This window comes from Leguminivora glycinivorella, chromosome 10, assembly GCF_023078275.1.
Source record: "Leguminivora glycinivorella isolate SPB_JAAS2020 chromosome 10, LegGlyc_1.1, whole genome shotgun sequence".
Classification (NCBI taxonomy): Eukaryota; Metazoa; Arthropoda; class Insecta; order Lepidoptera; family Tortricidae; genus Leguminivora; species Leguminivora glycinivorella.
Window position 1 is genome coordinate 6001029 of NC_062980.1, and position 24847 is coordinate 6025875.

The 24847-nt window shown below is 35.6% G+C and overlaps 4 protein-coding genes across 4 annotated transcripts in view; 3 read left to right on the forward strand and 1 right to left on the reverse strand.

Annotated features, from left to right (window-relative positions):
- LOC125230119 overlaps window positions 1-24847 on the forward strand; it is a 512573-nt gene that overhangs the window by 17144 nt on the left and 470582 nt on the right. The gene's annotated exons all lie outside the window — the stretch shown is intronic.
- LOC125230117 lies at window positions 7716-23121 on the forward strand. Its single transcript, XM_048135145.1, has 2 exons — window positions 7716-8462; window positions 22290-23121. Exons 1-2 carry the CDS (start codon window positions 7738-7740, stop codon window positions 22996-22998), a joined length of 1434 nt encoding a protein of 477 aa, XP_047991102.1. The 5' UTR covers window positions 7716-7737; the 3' UTR covers window positions 22999-23121.
- LOC125230134 (zinc finger protein 865-like) lies at window positions 19416-20353 on the reverse strand. The gene is made up of 3 exons (XM_048135169.1): window positions 20220-20353; window positions 19700-19849; window positions 19416-19575 (listed from the first exon to the last, which is right to left on the reverse strand). Coding segments are annotated over exons 1-3 (312 nt in total). The 5' UTR covers window positions 20222-20353.
- Window positions 20651-21525, forward strand: LOC125230133. Its single transcript, XM_048135168.1, has 2 exons — window positions 20651-20774; window positions 21094-21525. The coding sequence occupies exons 1-2, from the start codon at window positions 20769-20771 to the stop codon at window positions 21457-21459; spliced, it is 372 nt and encodes a 123-aa protein (XP_047991125.1). The 5' UTR covers window positions 20651-20768; the 3' UTR covers window positions 21460-21525.

A 24847-nucleotide genomic window follows, 5' to 3' on the forward strand; every position in this document is an offset into this window, starting at 1 on the left:
ATTATAAGGACATTCTTACACAGACTTTGAGTACTATTCAAATATGTTCTTTCTTATCTAAATTCGTGTCAGAACCAGCGCATTGAACTCTATTATTTTATCACGTCTTTCAAGGTTCAGGATTAGATTACATATAATAATACCTATTTCATACAGGCCTACCATACAGAAAAACGCAGCCAAGTACAGTCACCAGCATAAATAAGTGATAATTTCTCTACCTTGTCGCTTTTAATCGTTTGACAATTTCGTATGATATTTCAAACAAGACGTTAATGTGACAAGGTATATAAATCATCGCTTATTTATGCCGGTGACTGTATCTAACATAAGATCCACTCATAGGGTCGGTTGCACCAAACCGTCCGTTGCCGAATTTATTGCCGAATTTTTCGCTAAACCCTTTGTATGAGAATTTCCATACACTCCTGCTGGCGTGACGTTGACAATGACATGGAACTGGTTCCAAGTTACCATCCAGCAGGCCTTATGTTTGTTTGTACTGTCATAGTATAAAGGCGTTTGCTCAGCAAGCTTTGTGAATGATCAACCTCTTAAATCTTCGGTAACAATGGTGTGATCGTTGATACACTATCGCGCGATCTCCATGTTTCTGCTCTGAATTAGTTTGTTTAAGAGGAAATGCTTGTTTTAGAAATAGTTTAACTATAAGCGCATCTTGGTATTTAACGCCGAAAAGGAAGAACTATTTTAGTATCGTGTTCGGCAGATACCGACATTATTGATAAAAAGTTTTTATGTACAAAGGGTTCGAACTTCGACCTAATTTAACTAGTTTTACTGTATCAGTAGGTACCTACAACTAAGTGAACATCAAAGTGCTTGTTGCATGAATATTATTTCTCTTACAATTTTGCCATGGCTCTAAAAATAAAATTAAAATTATCTATTCATATTAAGGAACCTAATTTTTCGACGTATTGGTGTGATAGAAAAGGACAAACGAACTTTATCGGCTTGATAACTTTAGAGTACGTTTATGAATAAGGGGGTAAATAGTCACATACGATACGAGAACCGGAAAAATGTAAAATACACGTACTATTTACATACGATAATGATAATATAATATACTTATACTTTACTAAATTACAAGTACCTAATTCTGAATCTGACCCGTGACCCGTGCGTGTCTTTAAAAATGTTTCAAAACGCGAGAAATTAAAGTTTTATATGTATATCATTCTTTAGAACCCTTGAAAAGGTTTACCTTTTCAAGGGTTCTAGCATCGTTGTGATTTTTTTTGAAACCTACATACTAAAAACTTTTTTCTCCTTTTTAAATCTAATGTAGCTTGCAAAAACCCTCTACTTATATATCTATAAGTATACTAGACTAGACTAAACTAACATAAACACTAAGGCGTAGAGTCGTCTCTTTAACGATCCAGGGGTTAATGGGCGGCGCGTGTCGGTTGCAGTTTCACTGCGCACGCGCACATCAAGTTTACAACACGATTTACTACCTTAAACTTAAAGAGTTAAGTTCGAAGTTAGCTTGAGAGAGCAACGGTTGCCTAGAATCCGGTAGTGTGGATTAGTGGCCAATAAAAATGATATGGAATTAAGTGTATGGGGAAGAATGGGGTACAGAAATGGGTTCAATGTAAACGTATTTGCGGCAGCTTTAATGTTCTTTAAGCACAGACTACGCAAACATTGCATTATGAAGCAGTAACAAAGAGCGCGTGGTCACCAGACATATTTACAATTTTACTGGTAGAATACGACGATTCGAGGAGCGCAATTAAGTAACATCTTACACCATTACATTGTAAAACAGCCCAGGTTCAACTCTAAAACTAATTTTTTGTAAATATTCCAAAATTACACGAGTGCTGGGGCTCGTTTCTCGAAAGGTACAAGCCTTGTATTACAAGTGTGTTTCCATGACAACCCATACGATTTGACAGTTCGCGCACTTGTAATACAAGGCTTGTACCTTTCGAGAAACGGGCCCATGGTAGCTGGTTGTACCTAAACGTTGATGCAACTGCCGGCCTAGCAGACCCAAATGACAATCGTTGACGCTAAACTCCGATCGAAATGCTGTCTGGCTCTGTCGCGCCAATACGATAATTCCATAGAGATAGCTAGCTACGATAAAGATTATATCTTAAAAACCGTTTGTACATTTGGCTACGTAACCAGGCCCAAGCGGTCGCATTTCCATAAATAACTACGGGAGAACATTTATAACGTGGTTGGGGATTTTGAGTAGTTGTGCCTGCTCGTTCACTGAAAAGATCGCTCCCAACTAGTACGATCTCCGAAGTGTACTAGTTCGTTCTTTTAGGACATTTAGTACAGTAGTACACCGAGAGAGCGAGAGACAAATTGAGCATATGGCGGACAGTAACGCTCGCTCGTACTAGCCGAGAGCTGATCGGCCGTTTTCGCGCGCTCTCGGTTCGAGTCAGTCGGTTCTAGTTCGGTTGCGGTCGGATCACACGGATCGCTTTGCTATCATTGTCACTTCTTAGCTCTTCGATCGTTTCGCTCCCATTCTGTTGTGCGTGTGTGAGTGTACTAAATGTACTAGAGAGCAGAATCATTTGGGAGTCGTTCGGTCTAGTACAGTGCAGGGAATCGTGTCTTTTGTACTATTAGTACATGTCCTGCACAAGCCTAATTTTGAGTTTAATGCTCCGTCTAGTAGTTGAGGTGTTCTGTGGCCGTAAGTGTATATTTTAGTCAGTGAGTATGATCTCTACGACGTGGCGAATGTTAATATGTGAGCTTTCGTGTACTTATTGAAATTATGTAAATGTTAGTAGACGCGGTTTCCTATGCGTTTTAACCTACTGACTTTACATAGGATGTCTGCTATAGTAATTGGTTATTAGATAGTACTTAGTAGGTAATTGGGCCACTATTAACAATAAGATACCTTTTTGCTTGTGACTTTCATTTACAATGATTAAGTAATAAAATGTAAAAAATATAAATAAATGGTGGATAAATTTACCTCCAATCTCCTATCTCATAAAAAACTTAACATTAATAGTGTTTTACTTGAACTGTTTATAAATAAAACTTAACGATGTAAAAGAAACGAACGATCATTTTTTTCTGTAATTAAAACGGCTATCTCGTACCTACGTCCAGTCGTCCATAAGCAAGTCATAAAACGGCCACTCACATACAACAGCGGGTATTATCGTAATCATAGATAACGAATTATTTGCCATTCATTTCATGCGTGCAGTACTTCAAACAGTGACGTCATAATGAAACTATGCGCAATGAGGAGGCACACTGACATTTTATCCCGCCAGGCGGCGCCTGTGCACGTGTCTAGGCATGTCACTGTCATTCATATGTGTGAGAAAGAAAACAAATATCATCTTCTCGCTCTCACGTATCAAATTCTTTATCTGTGCAATGGACTAATAGGGTGGCGCCATCTGTCATACCTTTGAGTGAGTGTGCCTCCTCATTGTGCACTCTTAGAGCGTTTTCACAATATTCGATCCGATATCGGATGTAGGATGGATGTCGAAAGGCAAATGTCAATGATGGCGCCTTTAATATATAGAACATCGGTCCTACATCCGATATCGGATCGGATAATGTGAGAACGTACTTAGGCTGGCCTTACAAAGTATGAACTCGATCAATTTGAGAAATCCATGTACATATTATAGGACATTTTTACACAGATTGACTGAGGCCCATGGTAAGCTCAAGAAGGCTTGTGTTGTGGGTACTCAGACAACGATATATATAATATATAAATACTTATATACATAGAAAACATCCATGACTCAGGAACAAATATCTGTGCTCATCACACTAATAAATGCCCTTACCGGGTTTCGAACCCGGGACCGCGGCGTAGCAGGCAGGGTCACTACCGACTGCGCCAGACCGGTCGTCTGTAGGAGTTGCATCTCCACAATTTAATTATTGTCTATAAACACTCTGTTTTCTTCAGATTTTTTTTTGTGAAAAGGACTAATGTCGATTGGGCAATTGAAGGCAAGTAATCTGATATCAGAATGCCGTATGACATATTAAAATAAAACTTGAAAAACTGAAGAACTTGAGAATGAAAAGTATTGACTTGAGTGAGACATACGATAGATAAATATCGATAATTAGTGATAATTGTCGCCCGATAGAGACACTTCGCCTTCGCCGTTCGTTGCCGCTGACGCTGATTGTCAACCCAGAATTGTCAAGTGTCAATGTCACTCTGGTGAAACAGGCCACTCTTTGTCAACTTGATCTCCTCAATCGAAACAGCTGTAAATCGTTACTTCCCAAACACAGTATTAGTTCGCCAATCACAGCTAATTAACACCTCACTCCAGATAACGAGTATTTACCTAATGAATTAATAAATCGAGCCGAACTTCCGCCGCGATAGCGTTAATCGGAGTGCGCCAATTTATGCGCAGACGCCGCTGAAATACGGCTAAGGGGGTGTCCATGAATCACTACATTACGTGTTTTTGGCTTATTTTAGACCCACCCTCTCCCCCATGGTGATCTTTGGTGATATTTTCACCCCTCCCCTCCCCCGGCCAATATGACGTGTAATTTTTTTCCAACATAAGTAGACTTTTTTTTAAATACATGAATCTGAGCACTTAAGTACACGCGATGAGGACAAACTAAAAAAATCTTTGAGAAAATTATCAGGCGACAGTCTGGTTAAATATGTAAAAAAGTTGGTATATTTAAAGAAACAATAGCACAGAAATATGATTTTTTGTTCACAAGCCTCAGTGTAGCACAGTGGGTCAAAAATATACATGTGATTGTTCCTTAACCCCGCGTGGTGATGGTGATTTTTCCATGACCCCCTCCCCCTATACAGTATGACGTGATTAATGGACGCCCCCTGGTACTCAACTACGACCACACCACATCTTCGAAAAAAATGCTGATTTCTTTACTTTCCCACAGATAAAAATAAACCCTAACTTATCACTACTATAGATTGAAAGTAGATTGCTAATAGTGTGGCGGATAGATCGTGTTGGGTGTGAGAAGGTTTTAGAGAGCATGCTCAGTGATCTATAGATGGCGCGCGGAGCACGGTCCAATCTGGATGCGCGATGTAATGGAGGCATAGATCAGGATTGTTGCAGAAGTTTCAGGGTACGTAGCCGAATGACACAGTCACCAGCATAAATAAGTGATGATTTCTGTACCTTGTCGCTTTTAATCGTTGGACAATTTCGAATGACATTTCAAACACGACGTTAAAGTGACAAGTTGAATGTGGGTAGTTGGTAGCCCTAAGCATTACATCGCTCCTATGTGACTAAACGTTTTAAAAATATAATAATGGCGCAATTTGCGCTTGAAAGTGCAATCCGTGAGCTTCAGCTGTCGGTTACAACAATGACCACTCGAATCACATCGCTCGAGACCAAGATAGCTGAGCAATCTGCGTTAATTATGAATCAGTCAGATACAATTAAAACATTCAAAACGAAATTTGAGGGTGCTGCGCAGGAACCAACAAGCCGTAAGTCCATCAGTAATATCCCACCAGCAGCGCTGCAGCGGCCGGCGCGTCTAGCAAAACTGAAAGCCGTTGCAAATATAACAGCGCCTGTCTCCAAGAAAGCAAGCGCTAAAGCCGCTGGCAAGCCTGACAAGCCCGTACTGATAGCGTCAGATGTTGGCGGAACAGTCCCGACCACACCCGAGGTGAGCCGAGCGCAGCCGACGACGTCTACCACTTCCAACGAGCCTACGGTAAGCGATCGGGCCACAACGCTAGCGATTGCTACGCCCGCTCCCGCGCCTGCTACCGCTCCTGCTCATTCAAACAAACAGAATGAGTTGGATACCAACTCACCACACAGTGACGATAAATGGCATACAGTACTAAGCCGAAAACGCCGCCGAGTTTTCACTGGCGCAGGAAATACAGACAACGACATTCTAACAATTGAACGCATTAAGTATGTACAAGCCTGGTCTTTTCGACCGGAAACAACGACGCAAAATGTCTTAAAATATTTAAAACAAAGCATTCCATGCGACGATATTACTGTAGAAAAGCGGAATATTAAAACGAATTTCCACGCCGCATTCGTCGTAAGCTATCCGGAAAGTGTTATGGAGCAAATCTACACGCCAACATCGTGGCCACCGGGTGTGAAGATATCGGAGTGGTTTCGGAGGGGGACTGGCGGACCGCGGCCCGCCGCCACTCTCACCGACGGCCGGCGCGAGCGCACGTCTAGCTCGACCTCCGCCCGCTCCCGCTCGCCACTGTGATAAGAATGAATCTCCGCCGCATGACGACTTCACAACAATCAAAGTATGCCACCAAAACATAGCTGCTTTGGAAAATAAAACGTTACGATTAGAAGTGTTACTAAGAGACGAAATGAAGTGTGATATTCTTGCGATCTCCGAGCATTGGTTGACAATAGATAAATTAAAATGTGTGAACATTGACGGTTATAAACTCGCGTCTAGTTATTGTAGGAGTATTACTGCGCACGGCGGTTCTTGCATATTTATTAGTGATAACGTTAAATGTCACGAAAATTTTGATTTAGTTCAGTTATCCACTGAGAGATATTGTGAAATATCTGCAATAGATTTAGTTGAATTAGACATAACGATAGTTTGCATATACCGTACTAACTTAATTAGTAATATTGTCTTTCTTATACAATTCGAACGGTTGCTCAATAAGATCAGCGAAGCCCATCTTAACTGCTTAATCATCGGTGACGTTAATATTAACTGCCTAGGCGAACCAAATGCGGACGTAAACAGATGGTCCGATTTACTATCTACCCATGGCATGGTAAATAAGGTCGACTTTCCCACTCGCGTCACCGCCACTACCTCAACCTGCCTTGACCACTTATACTCGAATTTGTCTACAGATTTCGTTAGTGTTGAACCTGTGACCACTAATTTGAGTGACCATCTTGCGGTGATGGGAGTATTACGACTTCGGAATAACCGTTCAAAAATGGTAACCCACGGTTACTCAAGAAGTTTCGCACAGTCAAATCAATTACATTTTTCTGCTGCTATTGAGAGCGTTGACTGGGGTCTAATTTTTGCAAAAAATAACGATGCCGACAGCCTCGCAACATCACTCATAAATATAATTTCAAGTAAAGTCGATATCTGTTTTCCACTAAAAAAGAAATTAATTAGAAATTGCCCCTCCTGGGTTAACAATGACATAAAATTATTTAAATCTTTTTTATTTGACCTAATAGAATTAAGTAAGCGACATACAAGTAATGAAAATATTATTAATCTTATTACTGAGATAAAATTGCAATTTGATATTTTAATTAGGAATAAAAAATTTAATTATTATAGCGATATGATTAACAATGGAACTAATAAATCTAAAATGATTTGGAATGTCGTAAACAAGGAAAGGGGGAAAAACAACTGCCCGCGATTGGATGTCACAGAGGTTGTTGTGAACACGGACGGGACACAGTTCGCAAGCAAAAAGGCCGCTGTTGACGCTCTGAACACGAGGTTCCTCAGCGCCGCGGAGGCGAGCGGCGCGCCGCGCGCCGACGGCGCCGGCGCCTTTCGCCTGCTGCACGCTGCGCGCCCGGCCGCAGATCGATCCCTTAGGCTCCAACCATTCAGCGCGGACGAGGTATACCTTTTGATAACCTCCTTATTCCGCCGAAAGCCTCAATGGACATCTACGGGATAAATATGAAAATACTGAGGGCAGCTCCAACCCCTTTAGCTTATGGCATGGCTGAACTATTCAACCGATGTATAAGGGAGGGCACCTACCCTAAACCTCTCAAAATTAGCAAAATAGCTCCCATTTTTAAAGGCAAGGGAGTAAAAAGGGATATGGACGCCTACAGACCCGTTGCTATTATCCCCGCCATGGCGAAAGTCCTCGAGAACGGTCTCAGCCGTCGCCTAACGAGCTTTCTGGACTCGACCAACGCGCTATCCGAAAGACAACACGCCTACCGTGCAGGTCGCTCCACAATCTCATTAACTCGTGATGTGGTTAGACGCGTGGTCGATGCTAGAGAGAAGAAGCAGCAGGTGGCCGTGCTGTGCTGTGACCTGTCCAAGGCTTTCGACGTCGCGGACCACTCAGTTTTGACAAACAAGTTAAAGCACTATGGGATCGATGGTCAGGCACTTTCCTTGTTTGAGAGCCTTCTGCACCACAGGTCTCAAGTTGTGGTCGGAGATGGTGGACAAGCCAGGTCAGATCCACTGGAAACTACAATGGGTGTGGCCCAGGGCTCATCAGTATCAAATATCCTTTTTTCCTTGTTGCTGAATGACCTGCCGCATGCCATACAGGCAGCTGAGATCCTAATGTACGCCGATGATATTGCTGCTATCATCACAGCACAATCAGTGGCCACTCTCGAAGGAAAACTGAATGACACTGCGGCGCAACTTGCACATTGGTTTGATACCAATGGCCTGGCGTTAAACCTTAAGAAGACCCATAGTAGTGTAATATTGGTGCACCTGGATCAAAGAAGATCCAGGTGCCACCAATATTACACATTAGAATACTAATTTTAATCGATCGATCATTCAAATAATTACTCATTTTGTGTCCATTCAAGAAGTCACCTTTTCAAGTAGCAGAGGTAGCAGGATGTTAGTAAGTTCTGATTTATCAGATTCAATTCTAAAAGTAACACTCAAACATTCAAATTTGTAACCAAGTCTATACGAACCATTTATCTTTTCTGATTACTCATGCCAATACTCGAAAACCAGTATAATATATGGTGTCCATGTCGGTATATGACATTGATAAATAAGAACTTCATCGATGTCTTCCACATTGTTGTCCATTTTTAATTGATTATTTATTTGCAAATTGGTTCGAGTGACTTTAGGTTTGATATTTATGATGGTACTAAAATTACTTATTACCTATATTATTTTGTTTTATAGATCATCATAATTTTAAAATAATAACACAGGTATTCATGATTATATTTTATTTTGTAAAAAAAACATTATTTTCTATACACCACTTATTCAGGCATGATACATTTTTAAAAGCGCAGACATTAGCATGATATATACAATTTTGAATATCACATTTATTTGAATATTTTTCGCATAAAGTCTTTAAATTTGGGCAGTCAAAATGTTCTAAATTATAAACATTATCACTGTCTGTTATTTCTTTCACCCACTGCACTTTTTCATAACCTTTTGTATAAATGTGTTTATCTTTACAGTAATCAACAATCAAATTCTTATAATTAAAATATGATACATAGCCTTCATTCCATAATATTCCTTTGTATTTTTCCACCCAAGAGACTTGTGAACGTTCTTTCTTTGTTAAGGTATAGAACGGATGGGGAGGGCTGATCAGAAACACAAGAAAACTTTTTTGAGAAATAATCGCCACTTCTTTTGGTATAAATTGATTATTTTCATTTTTAAATCCTTGAACATCCAAAATCACATTCATGATAATTTCCTTACTATATTACTCAAAGGTTTATACTCGACAAGCCGATCGTTTATAATTAAACAATAGGCTGTCGTTTTATCAGGTATGTCTTCTGAGGACTCGATTTCTATTCGAACGTCAACTGGGCCAGTTTTTAATGAATCGTTCTGCCTTGAGCAGTCTATTACAAATAAAGGAGTTTTTTTTAATGTGTTCAGATTAAGCAGAGGATCGACACCGACTCCATAATACGACTGACGAAAGTTAGCATACATTTCGTATAATATACTAAATTTGTCTTCGCTAAATTTTAAATTAAGAGGATCGTATGGAAAGTACTGTGAATTTAAAAATAATTTGACGTTAGTTATATTGCAGTGATCAAATATAGTAGAATTTTTTAGTTTGTTTAGTTTTCTATCAGTCTGTAATGCTAATATAACATATCTAGGCTTTTCTAACTGGGAAGCGGTTTTTACTGACCATGCATGTTTTGTTGTTTTAGGTAAAAGTGGATATTCATACAAATCCCAATTCCGGAATGCTAGTTGTATAGATCGATCTTTCTCTAAGCACTTTAGTAGTGGCAATCTATTACGGTCAGAAACTCTAACATGTGGTACCCGCCATTGGATTTTATGGATATCAATTTGAACTTGATCATTTTCTTCAAGTACAACACTATTTAAAACTGAATTACTTCTGTTTAGTACAAGTTCATGCCTACAGTTGACTAAAATCTTATTATAATCTTCCGCGAAGCCAAGCACTTTATTCAGAGGTATTATAATGGAGAAATGACCTTGCTTTAGAATACTCCCGCTTAGATCCCAACCCCACAATGCAGCGTTCTTACTTTCTCCTTCATTCATTGAAATAAGAGATTTCATCGTTGTAGTAATCCCGCAATTTTTATTCCGGTCAATTTCAATCCCATTTAGTTCGTAACTTATATCTTTGAACAAAAATAATATGGGGTTATTTGTAAAATTTACATCTTTTGTTATTTTTTTCCCACCAGCATCTACTCGCCATACACTTGCATACCCTTCAATGTAAATGGAGCTTGCAGATGGTAATACATACACATCTTGTTGATTTATAGGTATCCTGATTTCGTCATTTTCCTTAAAGCTATGATTGTAGGGATTGTATGAATGGATGGTATAGCTTTCAATTGAATTATCTTGTTGTGGAATATCTGTGATATGCAACATCTTATTATAAGTATTTTATTTTATTTTAAACCCAAGAGAACGAAGAAATAACTTATTGCTCTTAGTAATTCTCTTGCTAGAATTTAATCGACTTGCTCCTTTGAAGACTGGGAGTTGAATATTCGATGGTATTCTTGTAATTCCGCTTTTATTGAAAACATACATAATGTATCACTTGATTTTGTAAGGTAAAATTATGTAAACGTATGCTTAACACCCGATTCTAGACACTGTTCGAGGTTGAATGTGATACGGTAGAAGATATCGTTTATTATAATATTGTTGTATTATGTTTTTGGTCTTATTAAACACATAAGTTTACTTATTTAATAATATTTCTGCCAGAATGAATTCAGAAATTTTAAACATAAATGCCCACAGTTAAATAAATGATTTTTTTGTATATTATCGTAATTATAGCGTATATTAGCTCCCATATATTTTATGAATTCCTTTGGAGGTTTTAAATTTCCGTAACTATCAAAATATTCAATATAATTTTTATTTTTTCCATAGGCTACCCAGTGAGTACCGTTATTTTCAGATGAATCTAAATTAATCACACCACATTCCATCGGTAATGGTTTTGGTGGTAATTCATCTCTCATGAATACACCACGAAAGTAAGGAATACTTTTCGAATGTTTTATTATATCGATATTACTCAATGCTCTATTGGGTAGCCTGCCATCTAGTTTTTTTTATTTGTAACATAAATTCCTAGTCCACCCTTGTAGGGTTTAAGATGCACTCCTTTTCCAATACATTTACCCTCCATTTTCATATTATGTCTCTTTAATTTAGCTAGTTGTCGTTTTGCTGATTTATAATGGTTAATAGCTTTTCTTATTCCCGCAACACCTCCTGCTAAACTTCCTGTAGCCGATAATCCTGCTAAAATTGGAATCAATGGTAGAAATCCGCCAGTTTTAGGTACTGGTATCACTCTGGGTAATTGTATAGGCAAGTCCGATGCTAATTCTTGAGCAGCAGCATACGCTAATTCCATTAGCATGTTCTTACATTTTGGCTTTAGATTACTGATATGTCTTTTAGTGTGTGAAACAAGATTATTAAAAGTTTTCTTTAAGCCAGCTCCAAATTTCTGATTGCTAAGTTTCTTCTTATTTTCGTTTTCAGAATTATTTCTCGTGCGTTTCATTTTTTATGAAATAGATTTAAATGTTGGATATGTCTGTACTGGTCTCTATAGTGTAGAGTTTGAAATACAAATGAGTGTACAAAACAGTGAAAGTAAATTTAAACCCGATTACAAACGATTTGTCTTATCAATCCAACTATTTTCACTCGGTGGAAGGCCGAGCCACTTAACATATACTTTATTTCCTTTACGTTTTAACACTCTTTCAACAAGATAAACTTGAGGATGCAAAGTTTTCTGAATTTCTTGCGCATAGAATGCTCCTAAAATAGGCCTACGCTTGGCGTCTTCTAGATAATATGTAGTGGGGTTAGTATTTCGAACATTAGTTATCTTAAATATTTCTGTTGACCAATTAGGGGTAAATCGTTTCTCGAAACATCCTTTATACTTGCTAACTCTTACAAAATCTCCAATACGAAACCTTTTGCAAACCGGGTTTTTCTTTGTTAGTAAATTCTTAATGTATCTTTGTAATACAACTCCTTTATTACTACGATTGATCGTGATCGGCGCTCTTCCCACCGTCCTATGAAAAGTATGATTATATTCTGAAACTTTCTGGTCAAGAGTTCCATCGACCCATTTATAATTACCCTTCAGACTAAACTCCTTATACAGCTTAGCTTTAAGAGTTCTTATAAGTCTTTCAACTATTGATGCCTTTTTGGTGGAAAATGTAGAGTAATGATTAATATTATATTTTTGAACAACTTTTCTGAAATTACTATTATAAAATTCATTACCCCTGTCTGTTTGTAAATTGATTGGTTTACGTCCTCTTGATAATAATGTTTCAAACATTTTGGATACGGTTTCTTTAGTCTTACGTTTGAGTGGAAATGCCCAAGCGTATTTTGAGAAACAGTCAATAATCACTAATATGTACTTATAACCAGCATTCAGTTTTGAAAAAGTCTGCATATCTATTAAATCTGCTTGCCAGAGGTCATCAATATCTCTTAAAATGACGCTTCTTCGAGGAAAATTCACCCTTGCATTTTTATGAATTTCATTTACGACGTCCGCTTTGCTCATAATGTTTATTAATATTATATTCAAATTCTTTGTTAGAAATATTCTTTTCAACTTTTGTTACTCGATTCATTAAAACCGAAATGTTTTTATCTATATTCATCACCTTTTTCATACAGGCATCGATTTTGTTTATTATTTCTGTATTTATTGTATTAGATAATATATTTTCCTCCTTTATACTTAATACTTTATTAAATTCTGCTTTACAATTATAAATATCATTGTTATTTGTCATGTCTAAGACACGTTTATTTATTCACTGAGCATTAACATAATATTTCAATTTATTTTACTGCTTTACAATACCGGCTTCCTTTAATTCTTCAATAATTGATATAATTTCATTATCATGGTTGGTGTTTCCAGCGTCTTTGGATGCAATCAAAAGTTTAAGCCTTTCAATTAATTCATTTGGATCATCCCAATAAATATAATCTGTGTTACTTTTATAATGTTTTAATGCAGGTAAGTTACCACCTGTTTTAATGTTAGTGTCAAGTAATTGTGAAAAGAGAGGTTTGATAATACTGCAATATTTTATACCTTTGTCTCCTTTTAATTTTCCGTTTGGATCAAAATCTCGTTTATGTGCGTTTGTACGGGTTAACATTTCTTTGTATTCAGTTTTATCTTTTTCAGTAACAAGACTGAGATTGGGTTTGTTTCGCATCAATAGTTCTTTCAACCCTGCGGTTAATTCAAATTTTTTGTTGTCTATAGTAATAACATATTGTTTTTCAGTATCGGAAGTCTTATTTACCAAAGACAAGTATACATCAGAATTACCCATCATCAACTTTTTATTCGTGCTACGAATCCCGAATGGTATATTGATGTCCTCATATAAATCAATCATGTCTTCTTTTTTTAGAGATAGAAGTGTATCATTATTTTGTTCTTGAGAAGTTTTATTACTAACATTAGAGTATTCATAATATTCTGAATGCTGATCAGGAGCAATTATCTCTTTGAAATTTTTGTATCCTATAGAATCATTTAAATTCTGAGATTTGTCACTCGTATCTGTACTTGTAGTCATGTTAATAGCTGGTTTAACAAAAGAACTTTGCATAACGAGGTTTTCTAATGGTTCAGTAATAGGTTTAAAAACTTTTTTTAAATTAATATTATTTTCATGTTCTTCATTATTTATCTTCTTTATTTTGTTTTTTATGTTATCTACTGCTTTGATAAGTTGATCTTTTAAATGTGTATCCATTTCAGCAGTCTTGACACCAACCTTTTAATACGAGCACTCAGTTTCAAGTGAGCCTTCGTCAACATTTAAAACATTAAATAATGGGAAATTTAAAAGTAAATAAATGTATCAAACCCCTGTCTATATCGTCCTTTATCTAGTGTACAATCTTTATTAATTAATAAAAAGCTAAAACAATCATCCCATATAATTGAACAAAGTTCTTTAAATTTTATCCAATCCATATCGGTGTTTACATGTTCATTGTATATATGTTTTAAGTTAGTATCATCTTGTTTAAAAACAATTAAGAGATTCACATTGTCTCTTAACAGTTGCTTCGGAATTTTGGAGTAAGTTTGCGATAAATAAAAACAATCAATTTGTCGATGTCTTCCCATAGCAAAGTAATTCCTAATGTTCACTTGATTTTCACATACAACATCATCGAAAATCATGATTGAATTGGTCATAGCATCATTTGGATGGATAACGTCTTTATTGTCATTAAATATTAAAAAGTTAGCATCTGGAATTTTCTCCATAATTAGTTGGAGGTAGCGATATTTTGGCTGAAAAGCGGTCTTTGAATACAAATAGATATTTTTAAACTTTAGACCATTTTCATGTAATAATAAATTTAATATTACATTAGTTTTACCACAGTTTGAAGGTCCACATATTATACAGCGGATTGTATTAGGTAATAATGTACTATGTCTTGTATTTTTATGCACGTCATTTTCAACGATTATATTATTTACTTCCAGAGTTTGGGTATGCTTAATGAATTTCATTGTTATTATGAAAAATATGATATCTCAACGCTTTTTATAGGATATGTCTTAACATAAATAAAACAATTGATTAACAGAGTAAATAAATTTATTAAATTTCTGGAGATTATTACAGATAGGTACAAAAAAAAAAACAAACAAAAACAAATTTTAGTATCACATTATTATATAATTTAAAATATAGTCTTACAGTGCCCCCATGGTAATGTTTGTATATTGTCAGGCAATATCTGCCTTTTATCATCGTTGCAGTTTAAAACTACTTTATCAACTTGCTGTGAATATAAAACATGTTTGATTGATCGAATCATATTCATATTATGGGTATACACTTTTTTTGTTTGCAAAACTTTGTCAAAATGTTTAATTCTTAATTTATTCGTTATAGGTTTTGTGACACCTTTTGCTTTCGTTATTGTCTTCTTTACATTTTTTAAACAGTACAGTTTTGCTCTTAATCCAATAAATTCAGTAATTACCGTACCACCAAATTCATCTTTAAATAAACCAGGTACTTTAGCATTTAGTTTAGGTATACCATAAGGGTTATTGTGGTCATAATTACTAGTATCATATTTTGATATGTTTTTATTTAGATCATTGTAAAAGTCATCAGTAATAATGTTATAAAGAAGGCTATCAGTATCAGTATAACAGAGTTTCACGTTTTCTTTGTACGTTTTTTTAATGAAATTATAATGAAATTGATATAAATGTGTTTTTGCCAATTCTAAAACTGTAAATCCAATATAAATCGGGCGGTCTAAACAAATTTTTTCAGGACTTAATTGAACAGCCACAAAGTTTTCATTAAATATGGATACATTCTTTACATTAGGTTTTAATAATATTTTTTCTGCACCTAAGTGTTTGTTTGTTTTATTGTCATTGTCTTTCCATTTTATTGCTAATTGAACATGTAAATGTTTTCGCTTATTTTCAATTGTTTTTCCAAATATAGCATTATTTAATAGTTTAAAAAGTCTTTTTCAAATGAAGTAGAAGCTTCTTGTCGTAATCGAGTATTTAGATCAATATATTTTTGTAAGAAGTTAGACTGTCTAAAACGTAGAATGCGATGTATTTTCTGTAACACTAACCCGTTCTTTAAACATTCCTTCAAATGTACGAAATGAATGATATAGTTGTATTTGTCATATAAATTTGCAATTAACTTTTCTGACTTCCCACCTGGGGGAACAAACCTTTCAGGTGCAAAAGGCAAATCGGCATGCAGATCGTGTAAATGATCAGGATAACTCATGTCAACTTCTAAAATGTATCCATGTTCACCGTTTTCTGGTATAGTCAGTATGTCAAAATTTCTAACCCGATCTAAAGTTAAAAACTCAAAGTCTGATACAGGTAATTTTTGTCTCATAGCATAACCATAGAGATTGTTACAATCCAGATACATCAAATATGAGGTGGGTCTAGAAGTATCAAAATCAGGGGTGTATTTATTGTTTGCTTTTGAATTCCGAAGAGAACACTGGGCTAATCCACCACGTATCCCTCTTTCTATCATCTGATATACTTCTAAGTCGTGTATTAACTGTAATTTTACGTCTGTAAACAAAAGCATAGCATCCCAACTTAAATTAGGTGCAGATACATAATAGGCTGGGTCTAGATTATAATGCTTCAAACTTGTATTTCTAAAATGTTCAAACACATCGCTTAACAACAAGACGTCACATTTTAAGTATAAATCAGTATATTCCCTAAAGTCATTATATTAAAAGCTGACCACACAGTTTCGGCATGATTATAATCAATATCTGAGATGTGTTTAGATTTTAGAGTATTATAAAACATTTCTTTTGTCGGTAGTTTATTGTCTTCATATTTCAACCAGGAATCAATGTAATCATAGGGATAAACACCTTTACGTGTTAATAACTGAAAGTGGTGGGTATCAGTAAATTCTTTAGACAAGTTAACAAAATCCTCTTTATTCAAACTTTTGGTTAACTCAAATAAACTGGAACTAAGAAATTGAAAAGAATCGATAAACTTTATTTCAATTGGTTTGGCGCTCGATTTGTTAGTAGAATATATAGTTTTTGTTATGCTTGAATATTTTTCCTTGGACTGTGGCATTATTTTGATAGACCCGGGGTACTTTGCAAGTTCTTCTATAAATAAATGACTATCATACCCCGTCAAATTATGTAAGACAACTGGTATAAAGGAACAGATTCTGTATTTCAAATTGCAAAGTGAATGAGCTGCACCTCTGTACTCTGATGTAATGTGATCGTGATCACGGACTTTGTCACCAAATAAAAACTGCTTACAAATATGACAGTGTGTAGCATTCTCATAATTACACTTTTCTTTATATGTTAATGGATTCATAGGATTATTTTTAATTAGTATGTTGTGAATTTCATGAATATCGTTTATTAACCATTCAACAAAAACTTTTACACAATCTTCACCTCTGTAAGAAACATATTTATTCAAACTTGCATCGTGCGAGCAGCATATGTAATAACCGAAACATGTCGGGACATGCTTTTTTAGGTTTTGCGTATTTTTACTACTGTCTGAATTACAATTAATTAACATACTTTCAAAATCAGCGTATATAATAAAATTGATTTTTTGTTTACGTTCGAAGTTCTTAAATTGAATGACAGTATTTTCATTAGGTAAAACTGTTACAATTTCGGAACAATGGTGTGTTTTAAATTTATTATCGCTTTTAAAAAATTGCAAACATGAGTCACAGAAATGCATGTGGCCTCTATGTAAAGTTACTTGTCTTCTAACTAATCGTACCAGGTCTTTAATTAAACAGTAATGTCCTTTACCAACGACTTCAATATATAATAGATTAAAATGATTATTTTTCTTTGATTTGGATCTATATAGAGGACCTGTTACTGCATACTTATTATCCAATCCATATATACAAATGCTTATATCAGGGTTATTTTTTTCAAATAACTGTATATCGCTGACTGATAATGGGAATGACATTCCATCGATATTTAAAACATCTGAATAGTGCGGGTATGATTTAGTTCGACACACATTATTCTTTGCAGGATATAGACCAGCCAGTATACTCCATAAAAAGCAACAATTATCGTTGTTTTGAATATTAATGCAGCTTTTAGTATTTTTGACACTTGGGGGTAAAGGTATGTAAGTACCTCCTCGCATCGGACAATACTTGTTTACGTTAACTTCTAAATGACTTATTGCGACAAAAGACCAGCCTGATTCACGGTGCTCAAATTCTATAACTTTATTTTTTAAATGTTCAATCGTATTTTCAAACAGTTCATTGATATTTGTGTTTTCATAAATAACATCATATTTTGTATTGAATGACTTTAACTGTTGTTTGCCTGAATGAGGTAATGTAAAGTAAACGAAAAGCTCATAGTTTATTTTGATACTTTTATGTTCCCGTAATGACATTTCTACAACTTTCATAATGTTACTTTTGATATCACACAAAAACGTCTCAGGAGTTACGTATTCATTTTGTGTTGCATTCAGACGATAGGTGACTATTCTGTTTTTAAAGGCTGTTGCTATAATTTCAATATTATTCAAATCAGTTTTCAATATGCAATTCGATTTATGTAAATTAGTTCTCAAATGGGCATTGTATTCATTCTTAGGCAATTTAATTTGACATTTGTCACATTTCATTAAAATAGTTCTGGATAACGGACGGTTACGTGATCCCACTGTAAACAAAATAACACACTTTATAGATATCATTTTATTCCAAATTAGTACTACAATAGATATACATTTATAATTAATTAAAGTATGTATTATATAATACTTATATTCCATTTCATAACATAGGTAATGTAATTCAAAATGAATATGGGTAAAAAACATTATTAATAGATGTCAACAAATAAATGAGGGCTCACATCTGTGCTATTACTTTTACGTTGTGTTCAGGATAGTTGGATCCACGCATAGTTCAATCTATGCAATTGGTCCCATATTTTACAAAAAGGAATAATTCTATGTACGAAAAAGAAATAAATTCACTCTAACACGTTTGAACATTTAGTTAAAATTATTCACAGACCGTAAAAGGAATACCACAAATATCAGCTCGTTATTTATTAGTCATTTATTTATAATCCTCGTATTTTATTACAGATGCACTAATAAGTGTGGTAATAAGAGATATATACGATGGCTTAAATTGATCAATAATAATTGCTAACAAATGACGGCGCACATGTTCGGTATTCCTTTCGCGTTGCGTGAATAAAATTAGCCAAGTGTCTCCAAGCTTCAGTATTATCATCGGTTCGGTTTTTAATATTTACTACAGCATGACGCCATCGATTTACTGGTGTCACCTTTTCAATATCATCGCATTTATACACTTTGACCTCAACAAAGTGGGTGCCCTTTTTATCAGGATTTGTCTGACGAGCAAAACCGTTCGCAAGTCGTCGTGAAATGTACGATAATAATTTACCCTCCCCTGCAGGTTGGTTCGCTTCTAATCCCTCGTCATCGCTATCGGCACCGAATAGTTCCGCTGCAGTGCCGTGCCGCGGCTTCACAGGAGCTATTCTGACCCTCTTGCTCGAGCTTGCTGACGATGTCGATGGCTTGGATTTTTTCTTTTTTCGACCGCGTCAGCCTTCGGTGGTAGCGGTGGCGGTGCTGGCAAATCTTCCTCAGTGGAGGATGAGAGATACGAATCGGTATGGGACGAACGTTTTGACCTGGAAATAAAAATAAGTTACTATTAAAATATTATTAATTTATAATCTGCGTTAGAATACTACGTAAAGGCTATTTTATGGTTTTGAGAACACACAACTATCTAATATTTATGTATACACCTACCTCTTGCTCGAGCTCGTCGATGTCGGCGGCTTGGATTTTTTCTTTTTGTCGATCACGTCAACCTTCGGCGGTGGCGGCGGCGGTGCCGACGAATCTTCCTCCGTGGAGGATGAGAGATATAAATCTTCAGCGTGGGACGAGGGTTTTGACCTGGAAATAAAATAAATAATGTGCTATTAAAATAATTCATTTATAATTATAATTCTCCATTACTCTAACGTTGTTTTATTTGAATAATGATTAATTATTTTTACGAGTTTGTTACTTTGCGAATATAAATAAATAAATAATATAGGATATTCTTACTAAGTCCTACAGTAAGTTTGCGTTGCGAGTACTCGCATAATAACACATAGAAAACAACCATGACTCGGGAACAAATATATGTGTTCATCACACAAACCCTTACTGAGATTCGACCCAGAAGCCCCTGGCTTAGTAGCTAGTCACTAACCAGTAGGTCAGATAAGTCGTCAAAATTATATAAGCAACATTACAATATACATTTATTCACACTTACATTGTATGATGATGATGTCCTTGTAGCTTCAGTAGAGAGAACAGTGGGTTTTCCTTGCTTCCTGTGTAGCGGAATGAATCAAGAGGATCGATCTGAGGAGCTTAAGTAGTGAAAATTCACGTGGAGCTAACGCAATACCTATATGAAATTTGTCAACGTGATTGAAAAACGCAACTCAGCACTTAGTCGGTGGAAACAATCATCGATTGCAAATCCCACAACGCAGCAAAATCAGATCACCGTGTATAATATAAAACAAATACGTGAAGGTACTTACCATATATTTTTTTTATTCATTAAATTCATTTTATGGTTTTAATCTTAGAAAAACAGACAATGTCGCGATCGGAGCTAGTATATTTTATTTGCTTTAGTGCATTATTGCTAACATCGTAAATCCAATCGTATCTCAATACAATGTGATGTCATTTTTTTTAAACGTTTGATTTTGAACTCTAATAACACAATAATTTCAGATATAAACCCCCGAAAATAAGTGAAAATATTATTTACTCTTATATATTCAACGCGATTAGTTCTACGGAAAATATGTCGGTAAGTATTTTTTTTAGAGTGAGTGTTTGTATTATTATTATAAAATAATTTCAAATTATAATGGTTACATTACTCATACGTAATTGATATAAAATAATAATTAAGTAAATACAATTTTTAATGTATGTGTCTGCTTAGCGCTAAGTCCACCTGTAGTCACCTACTTCGTTAATTTCATCGGATTTCTCTGTAACTTATGTTTTTTTTTTGTGTGCAATAAAATATTTTATTATTAATGTAACTTATTTCAAGTTTTCATTTAATTAAAAGTTAATACTCGTAGTTAACATTAAACTAATAACTTAATTATTAATTACAGGATACATCAGAACACCTATTCAACTTCGTTCCTTTGGCATCATCCCAAACTCAAAGTCAGAGTGAACGGGAGTCAGGGGTGAGACGTCTGTCCTTGGGGGTCAAGAGGAAGGCAACACCCGTTTACTCGTTTATCAAAAAACCACATCGGAATGGAGGTACAAAAGTCATCAAAATAGAAATTTACGACAGTAACAAATTGAATGAGAACTTTGAACATATATGTAAATGTAATGCCGAGCTGTGTGCCCAATATGTAGTGAAAAATACGTTATTAGACCAAGTTTACGAATTAACGCGTAGAGTAATTGACAAGATAGACGAAGGTTTGTCCTCAGATACGCCACATGGGTACACCATCGAATAAGGGTACAATTTAATGTGATTGTGTAATATGAACATAGTTCTTAAGTTAATAAACATTATAAAAGTACACGTAATTTCATTTAACTATATCCAACTTTTACCTCAATGTTAATTACCTAGAGTAGGTACATAAAACTATAAAATAATATCTTATTAAGAGAACAGTACCTAACTCATCAGTACGAAATCAAAATCATTACTCATATCGGGTAGACATTTCTAATTAGAGATTTCAGATTACATACCTCAATGTATACAAAAACTCGATTATAGTTATACGTGTTAATTACCTACTAATATTCTAAATATCCCCCTCTTAAATACATGACTTCCTTAATTGATGTAAAATTAGCACATATTTGAATAGGTAGGTAAAACGAGTCAACTAGATGTACCTAGTACAAGCATTCTCCTATCTCGCTAGTTCCATTGAATACATGACTTCTTGAATGGAGACGAAATTAATATTTGAATGATGATTTCTTGGATTGCTTTGAAAAGTATTCGAACGTGTAATATTTATTGCAGTTACATTTACCTACAATCTACAAGTATTCTGCTACCTCACTTCTTGAATATGAGACTTCTTAAGTGAACGAAAAATTTTTTAATGATCGATCGATTCGAATTAGTACCTATTATAATGTGTAATATTGGTGGTAGCTAGATGTACCTACTAGCATTATAATACCTCACTACTTGAATACGTGACATCTTGAATGGATGCAAAATGAGTATTTGAATGATCGATCGATTCAAATTAGTATTCTAATGTGTAATATTGGTGGCACCTGGATCTTCTTTGATCCAGGTGCACCAATATTACACTACCCATTACCTGGTATTCGATCTGTCAGGCCGCAGTCCGATACCGCTCTGTGTTTCTGTGAATGGGACCGCCCTAGACCAATTAAGTACCACTCGATTTTTAGGGTTCGAAATAGATACTTGTCTAAAGTGGGACCATCACATTAACAAACTAAGCGCAAGAATCGGCAGCGCATGTTTTGCCCTGGGTCGAGTAACCAGGTTGGTGTCGGACGAGGTCGCGCGCTCATGCTATTTCGCCACGGTGCACTCGCTGATCCAATATGGCGCGGAGCTCTGGGGACGCTGTGCCGAGTGGGAGAGGGTGTTCCGTCTCCAGAAGCGCGCAATTAGAATAATTGCCCGCGTGCCACACAACACTCCCGCAAGATCCCTCTTTATAAAAATGGGAATACTGACCTTACCGGCTATAGTGATCATGCAGGTGGCTGTGTATGTGAGGTCGAACCTTACAGCTTACAAGACTCACAGCATGATACACGGGTACAACACGCGGAACGCCCACAAGCTCGCCGGCGTGAGCCGCAAACTGGCCAGGTCGGCCAAGCTCACCCATGTCATGGGGCCCGCCGTTTACAACAACTTACCTGACACCATCACTAGCGCCCAAAGTTTAAGCAGTTTTAAATGTCGCCTAAGACGCTGGCTTGTTGAGCACCCGTTTTATGATTATAACGAGTACTTAAATTATCACGTAAAGGATAGTACGTAGCTTATTAAAAGTTTATACTTTATCATTAAATTGATTGTAATTATTAACGATATATTTAAATATATTATGTTCTGTATTATAACGTGTAAATCGGCTTTACCAATAAATAACTTATGACTTATGACTTATGACAAGGTACAGAAATCATCACTTATTTATGCCGGATACTGCACAAACGCTCACGAAACGCTCACGAAAGGAAACGCTCGTAGATATCTATCTCTACCGCTCTTGCGTATTGGCGCGACAGAGCCAGACTACCTTTCGCGGCGTTTCGTTTTCGTTTCGCGTCGCAGAAATGCGATTCAGCTACGGCACCAGATATCATATTTAATATTTAAGTATGACTCAGCAGTTAAGTAGCACTATTTATCAACGACATAATGACCAACTTTCGTTATACAATTTAGAGTTTTAAGGTAAATACGTACTTATTTCTTTAAATTAGGTGTTTTCTGTTAATTTTACTTCAGATAGCAATTAAAATAATTTCAGATAAAGACCAATAAAATAAGCCATCGCGCATCGCTACAAAAATACTATAATTATTGGAAGTTACATGTACTCTTATAGTTCTTTCGGGGTCTTATTTAGGGTATGAATGTAGTTTGTATGTACAAATAATTTATTGATTGCTTTCGTTTCACCTAATATAAGTATATTTTCTGGCCGTTTAACGTCCTTATCTTGACGAATGTTAGTGCAAATCTACATGAATCACTGTATTCACTGTGTTATCAGCGCTAGCGTCTGGGTTTTTATTAAACAAAGATAACTTGCGACATATAGATCCAATGAACATTATTCTAAGGTTAATAATTAAAAATAATACCGTCTTTCAGCTAAAACATAAATGGGATAAGGTACAGTGAGGGAAGTTAAAAAAAGGGCGATGAAAATAAATAAATAAACAAATATTATAAGGACATTCTTAAGAGGCCTTATTCCTAAAGACGAGCGTTTTTTGCAAAATAGAACCTTTTTCATTCAAAATTATAAAGAAACTATAAATGATTATTAAAAAAATGATAATGTTCCTAAAAGTACATATCTTAAGCTAGAAAGTCAATTGGTACTACTTTAAAATATGTCTTTTTATACTTCCGAAAAATCAGTTTTTTCGGAAGACGTTTTCAATTTTCATAGTGGGATAGCTCGTTTAGAATCGTGATTGTGCTGTTAAAAATGTTATTTGGGGTAATAAACGATCACAATCCTATTTGTTATATCCTGTACGAGTTAGCTAATACTTTGACATTTTAAGATTTACTTGAAATGGTGGATAAATAACCTTCCGTATCCTCGCCATTTTTTCGATAAAAAGAGGTTTACATTATGTATTTTTCCTGCGATTCCTGCATTTTTGTAACTCTTAAATAATATTATCCTAAACTAGAACTTCTTATTGACCTATAAGAAAAAAATCATACATATAAGACATACCTTTCTGTCGATAGATATGTTTTTAAAACACCTAAAATTCGAATAAAAGACACTGTGCTAACGCGAGCCCGCTCAGTCTGCGCCAAGCGCTCGAAGACAACGGACTTGCGTTTGATCGTCCGGCGCACCTAGCTTTCGTAAGCAGCTCGATAGTTCCGACTAAACAAATCTTGATCCTTTTTACACCTTATGCAATTTTAGCATTCGACATGCTTTTCATATGATTTTGGATTTTAAGTTATACGTGAAGTTTGTTGAGAGTTTGAATTATTATTATATTTTGGGACCAGGATGAGGTTCTGGTTCTCATGATGATGGAGTCAGGCAGGAGATGTTCAACAGAACTGCTATTCTACTTATCATAACTCCACCATGTTTGGGCTCATTAGATTTGGGCTGATGAGCA

Excerpts from the sequence above, each read along its gene's own strand:
- LOC125230117 (XM_048135145.1), top strand. The coding sequence starts at position 7,738 with ATGGCTGAACTATTCAACCGATGTATAAGGGAGGGCACCTACCCTAAA. Across the intron at positions 8,463-22,289 it reads GCGTTAAACCTTAAGAAGAC|CCATTACCTGGTATTCGATC; the intron begins CCATAGTAGTGT and ends ATATTACACTAC.
- LOC125230134 (XM_048135169.1), bottom strand. Across the intron at positions 19,576-19,699 it reads TCGACGAGCTCGAGCAAGAG|GTCAAAACGTTCGTCCCATA; the intron begins GTAGGTGTATAC and ends TTTTATTTCCAG.